A 10,679-nucleotide genomic window follows, 5' to 3' on the forward strand; every position below is an offset into this window, starting at 1 on the left:
GTGACCTCTTACTTCATAAAATCCTTTCCTTCTCTCACACAGGTTTTCCAGGGTTGTGGCCAGCCAAAAACACTTGCCCAAGGCCGGGCTGCTCGCTCTGTCTCTGAAAGTGGTTTCACTCCTCGTTTCAGACCCTACAACCCAGAGGAGCGACCAACAACAGCTGCTGGCACGAGCTTGGACCGACTGGTGAGTGCCTGGTCCTACTGGTGCCTCACAGGTGCTTCATACTCGGTACCACAGTGTATAATTTACCATTTTTAATTGATAGGCTTTCTTAATATTCCTTGGCTGTCTTAAAACTCTCTAAGGGGTGTAATCTGCCCAGAGCTCTAGACATTAATTACCTCAGTGCTTCTATGTCAGAAAAGTGCCTGTGTTAAAAGCTTGGCTTATGAATAATATGTGTTTGAGGAGACGTATTTAATTTTGTATTAAAAAAGTAAATCAACCATCAAAACCAAAAAAACCTTCCCAACTTCACTTTTACTGAGCGTTTGGTATTCTGGATTATGTATAATGTTCCTTTTTTTATTTTATTTAATAGGTTACTGATGTGAAAGAGAAGCTGAAACAAGCCAAAAAATTTTGGTCATCTCTCCCTGGCAACATTTGCAATGATGAAAAAATGTCTGTAGGCACTGTCAATGAGAATGAGTGCTGGAATGGAAGCGCCAAGAGCAGGTTTGGTGATGCTGCTGCCTCTGGTTAACCCTTTCCCTGTGTCCTGATCCTTCTCCCTGAGCTCTTTTCTCCTACAGGAGTGATCCCAGCTCACCCAAGACAGGCTGCTGTCATTACCCCTTTTGTTTTTGTAGATGGGAGAGGTGGAATGTAACACCAAAGTGTTGTCCAAGCTCTACATGGGGGTTTCTTTCAGAGGAGGGAACAGAGTGTGGATACCCAAATAGGTCATCTCTCCTTGGACTTAATCCCCTTACTAGTTGTCCATGGAACTGGGGAGATGATCTGTACAAAATCCTGTAGCCCAGCCACAGAGCAGAGGTGCTTGTGTTGTCTGACAGCACTGTTGCCCCAGTGTCCCCAGTTGGAGTTTCCACCAGGAACTGGTTTCTTTGTTGAGCAAGGGCAGGGGTGATGGAGGGTGGAGACCTTCTCTGCTGCTGAGGTCAGTGGTACAAGGGGGCCAGTGGTTTCATTCACATTTTCTATGGAAAAAAAGAGTTACAAAACTTTTATTTTTGCTTGTAAGGAAGAAATTGCCAACACATGAGTAAGCCAGAGTTTTTCTGTCATATGGTTTATGTAACTGTTTAACTTTTATTTTGGAAATAAAAGTTTCTCTTTTTTTTTTCCTGTTTGCTTACTGAGGAAATAAGCACAGTCCAAGATGTTACATTAAAATAAAAGGCAAAAAAGCAGTTGTCTGGGGTTTTCCAGCAGTTTTTCTAAGTAAAAGCAGGTTCTGCCCTTGACAATTTTGGGCCACAGCACTAAGCCAGACCTCATAACTTTTGCACTGTTTTGTGTGTGCCTAAAACTCTGTCATACTTTGCTAGGGCAGTGTTTTGGGTGTATGTGACAAGAAGTTGCTCTGCCTCCTGAAATCCTGTTTATCAGCAGGTTCTATGGGCTTTTCATAGCAGATGCCCCCAGTTTATGCAGGGGAGATGGAGACTTGGCAGCCCTTGGCAAGGAGACAGGTCAGGCTGGATAGCCTATGTAGGTTGGGCAAGATAATTTGTTGTACTATTTTCTCCATGAATCCAATAAGGTAGAAGTTTGGTAGTCTTCTACACTTTGGTCTCAGACTTCTTTGAAACATATAATATTGATCACAAATAATGATAAAACTGTCACCACCAATTATCATCGTCATTGTCACTCCCATATGTAGGACAGGGTTTGAGCATGCTTTTTAGAGTATGCTAACATCACACTGCCTGGTGCCCAGGATCAGTAGACTGTGCTAAAGGCTTTTCTCTCTCTTGTGGTACTGATGTTGGCATCATAACTAAGAAAAGTAATGTTTTCTTCTGTTAAACTGATCTTTCTAGCAAGTCAGGTAATTGGAGGAAAGGGGAATGTATCCTATCGCTGCTGTATAAGATGATACTCCAAATACCTGTCTCAGGAAATGTATTCTGTTGGGTTTTGTTACTCAGTCTCTCTTTTAAACCAGGAGGCTGTGCATGTGTTCAGACCTGAGCATGCACACCTTCTGAAGCTGAGCCTCTTGGCTCTCCCCTTCTCTGATGTGTGGGGCTACAGGGTTTCATCTTCAGCATCACAGATGTTCCTCCTGCTGGGGTTATTAGGGAAATTGCATCTCACGTCTCTGTGGTGAGAAGCACACATTCAATATCTCAGCTTGATAGTTAAGGTCCATTATTTAAAGGTTGAATGACACTCTTGCCTCCAACAGTTACTATAGGTTTCTGTGGGATAACTATGACCTCGAAGGTTGTGTTCCCAAAAGTGTCATCTAACTGGCATCAAGGCATCTCAGAACCTTGTATTGCTCTGCAGCCTACAGCGAGCTGATTTATGCTGTTGAAAGCCATTATTACCATAAACTCCAGATCTTCTTTTCCTTTTCAAGTTGTGGCATTGTGTAAATGAAAACAGTGCTTCATTCCACATGCTGCAGAGATTGCAGGGAAGGGAGCTGGGGTGAGAAGGGCTGTGTAAGGTGTAGCATGTGGAAGGATGCTGTTGGGCTCAGATGATCACCCAGACTAAAAGCAGGGATGGCATTGCAGAGTTCCCGTGGTGTCACAGGGACCCTGCTGAGCTGCAGCTCTGGTCCCAGCAGGAATGGTTTCTTTTCAGGTATGACTTTGCAGTGACTGGAAATGGTTTAGCAAGTCAAGTGAATAACCCAGAGGTTGAAGTGGACATTACCAAGCCAGACATGGTGATTCGAAGGCAAATCATGGCTCTGCGGGTGATGACCAACAAGCTGAAGAACGCCTACAGTGGGAACGACGTTGACTTCATTGACATAAGTATGTTTGCTGTTGTTTGCCTTTTGCTTTTTCTTTTTTCCCTTTTAATTGGATTTCATGCTAACACGGGTAGCTGGTTAAGCTTCAGCTGTGGGTAAGCGTGTTAGTGAGGAGGGTGGGAACCAGCCTCTCCGACAGGCTGTGTGAGGAGGGGTGTTCCCACACAGCCATAGAATGGTTTGGGTTAGAAGGGACCTTTAAAGGTCATCTAGTCCAACATCCCTGCAATGAGCTGGGACATCATCTATTACATCAGGCTACTCAGAGCTCCATCCAACCAGCCTGAGCTTGAGTCTTTCCAGAGAAGGGGAATTTACCACCTCTCTGAGCAGCCTGTGCCACTGTGTTTCATCACCCTCATCTTAAAACCATTTCTTCCTTATATCAAATCTAAATCTACTTTCTTTTAATTTAAAACCATTACCCTTGTCTTAATGCAACAATCCCAGCTCTCACAGTCTGTCCTCGTAGAAGAGGTGTTCCAGCCTCTGAGTAGTTCTGTGTCCTCCTCTGGACTCCCTCCAGCAGACCCTTCCTGTGCTGGGGGCCCCAGAGCTGGATGCAGAACTCCATGTGGGGGTCTCATGAGTGGAGTAAAGGGGGTGAATCCCCTCCCTCGACCCACTGCTCACAGTGCTTTGGGTGCAGCCCAGGTGGTGGTTGCCTTTCTGGGCTGCACCCACCGCCCACATGTGATGACTGCACACAGAAATCACATGAACCAGGGGACCCACGCTTACCTCCCATAAAGACCAGAACAGACACACTCTTTCCTTTTCCCCCTGCTGTCTCATGCAGCCAGCGGAGTTCAGCAGGTGTGTGTTTGTCTCCCCAGGTGAGGAGAGCAGCGGGGAGGAGAGTGGCAGTGGCTGTGAGCTCCAGCAGTGCTCCCCGGAGTTCGAGTTCAACGCCACCGAGGTCACGGGGAGCTCCAACAAGAGCGACAAGACCGTGAACACTTCTGCTGCCACCAGAAGTGGTCTATCACGAGCAGCCTTGCTCCTTAGCATTTTGTTCTTGGCCATGCAAAGACAATGGAGATAATTGTGCAGCATAGGGGGAGGGGAAAAGACTTTTATTTTCAAAGGTAGAAGGCACCTGCTTTCACTTTTATACCATCTAGAGACTTTGCTTTTTAAGTTAATGGACAACAGTGTACAGTTTTTACTATGTTGCCACTGGTTTTAAGATACTGATTTATTTTTTTTTCCCTTGCTATCCTGGGAATAACAGGAATGGGAAGTACCAGTCTATCCCGTTCACCAAGAGTCCATGTTAGAGGTGGATAACAAAAATGTATATACAAGCCTGTAGTTAGCTCTGCATTTGTGTCTTTATCACTTCTTTTTTTTTTTTTTTCTTTTACTGTATTTCTTATGAAAACAAAAACCCCAGGGTCTTCTCTTGGCCTGTAACAAGTATGTGTTTCTGAAATGAGAAATATCTGTACAGAAGCAGGTTTTATTTATCATGTTATCTTATGAGGAAAAAATAATTGCCCAACAAGCAGAAAATGTTTCATGTAGTTAACTTCCCATTTATCCACATTATGTTAGTTGCCTTATCTGGAGAGAAGTGGAAGTCATTTGTCTTAATTATGCAGTAAAACAGAAGGTGAAGGCAGAACTGGTCATCGTGCCAAGGGCCTCGTTTGCTTAGGGCATCCATGCCAGGAGCAGGTTATGCTTGCTTTACAGGAGGTTTGGTTAAATTGGAAGGGACTACAGAGAATTCCCATTCTGCAGATGCTGAGAAGAGTTGCCAGTTTGTTCCCCGGGATCCTTGCAATCAGCTGTAACTCCTGTGGGTCAGTTCCCAACGTGCATCCCCCGTGGGAATCAGGCATTAAACTTGTTCGGTTGGAAACAACTTGTCGTCTCGCAGATCCAAACGCCAGCCTGTGTCTTGTCTGCACGTTTGTTAGCTGAATGCTGGATGGATTTTGTAACGGTTTTGGTTCTGGTTTTAAGGAATCCTGTGTGGGAGGGCAGGTGGGGAGGGCTTGGGTTTGTTTTTGCAAGAGTTTTGTTTCCTCTCTGATGGGCAAAAGAGGAGGAGCAGGCACTGTTGCAGGTACATTGAAGCAGGAGCTGGCAGGGCTGAAGATGCCTCCTTTTGGGTGAGTTTGGTCTCCTGGGATCTGATGCCCAGCACCTGTAGCTTTTCGGCACTACCTGAGACACCTTCCTCTCTCTGCCCGTGCTGTTGGAGTTGGAACAATGTTGTGGTGAACAGCAACTCATGAATAAAAGAAATGTTTATTTTTAAGAAAAGAGAAGAAATAATTTTTAAAAGAGTTTAGCAGAAGCAACGTCTTTGGAAAGACTCAAAATTATTCTGCACGTCTCTTCCTGCTTTGGATAGCCTTTAGGTCTGGCTGGATGCCTGGATCTGGGCAGGAAAGCAGTCCAGAGAGAAAAGGTTTGCTCTATTCCACCCTTGTGTCATAAAGGATAATTTTCTATTTTTATATTGAAGCATTAATTACTTGTTAGCTCAGGGTCAGCATTATACTCAACTTTATTTTCACACCAAATTTCTGCAAAGCTATAAAGACAGAGTATTCTTGGCTGGTATAAATAATCCTGGAGGCTTAATTTTACTAGAAGTAGCCAGTTATTTATTAAAACATGATGTTAGTAGAGTTAGGGATATTCTAGTTAGATTATTTTTCTTTAGAAAATAAATCATGGAACCATAAAATTGAAAAAATTAAAAATTTATGTGTGGGAAAAAATGGATTGTAAATAGCTAAGTTGCCTTGTGAGGAATTGGAAAATGTGCTGATACTTAGAAACTACCTCAGTTCTGAGGAATTTCCTTTCTAGCTTTGAGTGCTATTGCTTTTACTTGGTAGAAGTGAATCTGGTCTCCAATATGTAGCTCAAAGAGTTATCCCTATAGACCTTGTTAGATTGTTTTTAATTTAGAGGGTTGAACTACATCCAGCTGTTTTCTTTCAGCAAAGTTCCCTAACAAAGAGGATTTCTGAATTAAATATTGCTGATGGTTTCCATGACTTTTCCTGATTTGTTTGGTTTCATGGCATTTTCTGATTGCCCTTTAATTATTTAAATGGTTCTAGCCATTTGAATTTTAATCCTGAAATAAACAAACCATAGATGCACTAGCATTGTAAATATATCGCAGTAGGGTCTGACTGGATAACCCTTCTGGCTCGTACCCAGCTGGCAGGCCAGCAGAGTTAAATGAAGAAAAAAAGAATAAAAAAAATAAAACTTCAGAGCTCTGAGATTGGTGGAACAAAAGCCCTTATGTTCGGAGTGGCTGCCTGCTCCAACATCTCCCTTCTTGGCCTAAGTGTTCACATGTAAGAAAGTTGCTTGCAAATTCTTCTGGTTTTGAGTGTTTCAGCTCAGCAAACAAAAACACTTCTTAATTTACATTTATCATTTTACAACTAATTATTATTCCTTAGTTGGGTACAAGCCACCAATGCAAGGACCTCCTGTCAGTTTTAAGCATGTCCAGTTGATTTTGTTAATAGCACAAGAGACTTCCGGTATATAAAGGACAGATTTGTCACCTGGGGCTGCAGGAAACAAGAGTAAACATCAATATAGGATGATCAAAAGTTGTGTTCCTGCTTTTATTTTGTGTTTGTGTGTGAAGTTGGCTCTCTGACATGAGCTTGTAAACTAAACCATTCGGGTAGGGATGAGACATGCTGCTCACTTTGAGGAAGGCATGTGCTCCCCTTTTTCAGATTTTTTTCCCCATATAACTAGCGCCATTATGAGCATGATTTAAAGAAAAATTTCCATATATAGAATTAATTATTAAAGTTAATGGAGCTGGTAAGTGTGCTTCAAATGCAAAATGAAGTAGAAAGGTGGTGTCCTTGGCAGCATGGGAGGTGCAGTCTCCCAAAGTGCTGGAATGAAAAGATCCAGCTCTTAATAGGATGTGTTTTAACAGCTCAGTGCCTGTCCTGAAATGGCTTCAGAAATGACACATGGAGAGGGAAAAGGAGAGCATCAGTAATGGGACTGTGATCAGAGTCTCTCATTTTGTGTTGTGTTGGTGCCCCCCCCAAGTCAGGACAAATGGCCAGAGCAACAAGAGGAGCCTTCCCACACTCCAGGGCAGGTCCTGCTCTTCTCCTCCTGGCTGAGCCACCTTGGGTTTGTCCTCACAGGCAAGGTGGTGTTTTAATTCTGCGGAGTGCAACCTCTCAGAACCTCTCAGTGGTCATTTCTTAGACCAGATGGTGCTATTGTTTCCATCACCATCCTGGAATTGCTCTGATAGATGCCTGGCTGGACCAGGCAAGCCCTCTGGTTTGGTCCTGGCTCCTTCCTCATCATAGCATCTGGTGTCGGGCATCTCAGAGCATGGCACATAAAAATCCCTTCTATCTGTTTGGATGCTTTTACTTATCATGTGTCCTACAGTAGTTGCCAGCCCTATCTGTCACCTTTCTGACAAAGTCACTCCCTTCCTTCCTACGTGCAGCCCATGGTGTGAATGTGGCAGTGTCCCCCATGGTTGACAGCAGTAACCAGAGCAGTGGAAGCTGCTGCTTGTGCCCTTCACCTGCCAGCACAAAACCACAGCATTTTCTCTTGTTCCTGGGGAAGCCCATGCCACTGGCACATCTCCACAGCCTGGAGTGGCTGACACCCAGGTCTTCCCAGGGCAGACAAGCCTGGAGCATCCTGGGCACCCTGAGAACCAGCGACTGGGGGTGGGGAGTGAAAGCTGGTGGGGCACTGCTGCTGCAGGAAATCAGAGCCTGGATAAATCCATCTTCTTATTGAAGGAAAACTACTTGGGGTTTTGATTTTTTTTTTAATGCTGATGGCTTTCTTTTTCCATGTAAGCTCAACTGGGATAACTGCAGAGTCTCTGCCAGAATATGATGGTCAGGGGACACCTACCTCCAATGGTTCACAAGCCAGCACTGCAGTTCTGGGAGGCTGGCAGGAGGATTGCCTGACCTCTGCTGCTTCTTCCTCAGAATGTTCTCCAGGACAGGTGGTAATTTAAAAATAAATGTAAAATGTGTAGAAGGGGATGAAAATTGAGGCAGAAACACTGCAGTCCTGGTCCCAAATGGTGAAGTGTTCTGTGCTTCATGGCATCTCTCAGATAGCTGGGAGTTAATGGTGTAAGATATATGGAAGACACAGGTTGGTTAGAGATGATGCAATAGTGGTGGTTTTAGGACCACCACTAACCCTAGTAATAGTTTTAATTTCTTGATAATGCTGCTTCAGGAATCAGGTTTTCTGGGTTTGGTATGCTTTTCTTGTTGCTTAATCCTCTGCTGTGGTTTGTTTGATTGCTTGTAGCTGTGTAAATTGCCTGGGAAGACACAGCTCTTTATGGGCTTGCTGTAATGCTAGGTTAAGTGTGCTCAAATTGCAGTAATTTGTATCTAATGGATTACATGGATTGAGAGCCCTTTTATAACTGTTGGAGCAAGGAGGGGCTGCCAGCCCTGGGAGGAAGGGAAGGCATCCTGGGCATGGCTGGCCCATTTGCCCCTCTTCTCTGGAGAACTGTCCTTTTCATCATCCCAGGGGCTGGACAGCCTGGCACAGCTGAGGACCCAGCTGGGTGCAGGAGGAGCAGGCAGCTGTGGCAAAGAGGCTTTTGCTAAACCCAGAAGGTTTTGGGGGATGCTGATGGGAAGTCCTGGTGTGGTATTGCCTTCCTCTAGTTACTCTCCCTGTGCTGTTGGGTGGGTAATTGCTGGGGATGTTTTTCCTCCCTGGACCTGCTCTGCCTTGACCAAAAGGACCCTTTTGCCTCTTAGGCTGCTCACTGTGATTTGGCCCTGTGGTTTCTTGTTGCCCTGCCTCCTTTTTCCCAAACCTTTGCTGTTTGTGGTGGTGCCTTTTGTGCATTCCCTGTGTCTCAGCAGGAGCAGAATGGGAATGTATCTCAACTGTGGATCTTTGTAGCCTCCCTTGGAAGATTATCTCCACTCAGCACCAGTCAGAGATTGCTGTAACTGCTTAAACAGAAGTTTTGATTTTAAAAGCAGCTCTTACTTGCATCAACAAATCTGCTTTGCTTGTTAGTCATTGACATAGTTTAGTGATGGACCTGGCATTCCTAGGTTAACGATATTCTTAGAGGTCTTTCCCAGTCTTAATGAATCTATGATTCATTTCAACAGCCAGGTGATGTCTGTCTCTCTGATGGTTTCACAGGAGCTGAGTGGGAGCAGCTTCCTCCCTATCATAAAATCTGTGGTGCCTGTGCCCCTCATTCATGTATTGCAGCAATACAGTTCCCCTGCACAGCTGCTCATCTCCCCAGCGTGTCCTGCCACACTGTCTCCCTCTATGGGCATCATTAATTTGTGTAATCCCATGCAAATCAATATGCTAAACCCCTCATTAATTGGGTTACTGATTTATACTAATGAGACTTAAAATCTTGGAGAAGTTTGAAGGTATTTGTTTCTCCTCTGACAAGCTATTGTCTGCCCCACAATGGCTGGCCCTTGGCTGGGCTGGTAATTGCCTCCTGACTGTATTTGCATCAACATAATGGCAAGGATGTTAGCAGGAGCTAAGACATCTTTTCTCTGAACAGGAAAATTCAGGATTAGCAAGGTGGAATGCCAGCAGTTCCTGGCAGCCCTGTTGTGTAGGGTGGCTTCTCTTCACCTATAACTCGGCTCAACTAAACTCGGTTGTTTCCATTATTAACCTGCTTTTCTTCTGGGCTTAATAAGCTCAGCCATAAAACTGAGGCCTGCCTGAAAACTTGGCATGGTAGGAATTGGCCAGACTTTTTATTTTTTTCTGGTGGGAAGAACTGATGATTATTTTTAGAAGGAATTGTTTCGTCTGTGAAGTTTAATGGGTTGAAATGCTATTTTGGCATTCACAAGCCTTCCGACCAGCTTTGTTGAAAACCCCATTTAGCATCACCAATAACACAGTAATGCTGAGGATCCCCAGGGACAGGCAACTGAAACAATAGCCGGAATTGTACATTTTTAAAGCTAATTGTTGTACATGTTCAGCCATTTCCCCCATGCCACTACCACACACTGCCTGCTGCCTTGTGCAAGATGCAAATCTGAGGACAGTTAAGTCCACAAGAGGCATTTCACTGACGTTTACAGGAGGTGCATCTGCATTTCCAGGGATTCTCTAATGGAAGCAAGTTCACATATCTACTGGATTCCTGCAGCAGAAAGGCAATTATTTTTTTTTTTTTCTTTTTTTTTATGGCTGACTTCATTTTTATCTTCATAACAGAGTGATGCTTGTATTGGAGCTGGTATGTGCAGTCCTAAATATATCATTTCCTGTGTGGCAGGGCTCTGGAGGCAGCTTTCAATTAATGTGTCTTCACACCACCCCTCTGATTTTGGGTGAGCAGCCACCCTGCCTTATTTGCAGGTGAGGAGCCGTGCACCCTTATAAATGGATAGTGGAGTAAGAGAGTAAGTGGCTTTCACTTGAACTAAGTGACTTTGTTGTTTGCTCTGAATTTCCTGCGTACTAACATAGGCCATGCTGTGTTCCAGGAGGGTGCTTTAGGTAAAATGCCTCTTAGAATGAGACGAGGTGATGACTTCTAAGAGTGGCTCCAGGGCCTTTCGTGTTTTGGGGCAAATGGAGACTTTGGCTGGTGTGTCACAACCTTCTTCCTTTGCTTTTGTCATAGAAAGAAACAATCCAAAATTGGGGGGGAAAACTCAAAAACACGATCACTCTTTAT

The 10,679-nt window shown here is 44.3% G+C and overlaps 1 protein-coding gene across 1 annotated transcript in view; it reads left to right on the forward strand.

The window, feature by feature from the left end:
* The window catches only part of GPC4 (glypican 4), a 67,162-nt gene extending 60,598 nt beyond the window's left edge, over positions 1-6,564 (forward strand). Inside the window, exons 6-9 of the mRNA XM_021548377.3 lie at positions 43-189; positions 548-684; positions 2,794-2,969; positions 3,805-6,564. Of these exons, the coding sequence (XP_021404052.2) occupies positions 43-189; positions 548-684; positions 2,794-2,969; positions 3,805-4,013 (669 nt within the window). The 3' untranslated portion in view covers positions 4,014-6,564. The remainder of the gene's footprint in view (positions 1-42; positions 190-547; positions 685-2,793; positions 2,970-3,804) is intronic.
* Positions 6,565-10,679: the final 4,115 nt, after the last annotated feature.

This window comes from Lonchura striata, chromosome 4A, assembly GCF_050655825.1.
Source record: "Lonchura striata isolate lonStrDom1 chromosome 4A, ASM5065582v1, whole genome shotgun sequence".
NCBI classification, from domain to species: domain Eukaryota; kingdom Metazoa; phylum Chordata; class Aves; order Passeriformes; family Estrildidae; genus Lonchura; species Lonchura striata.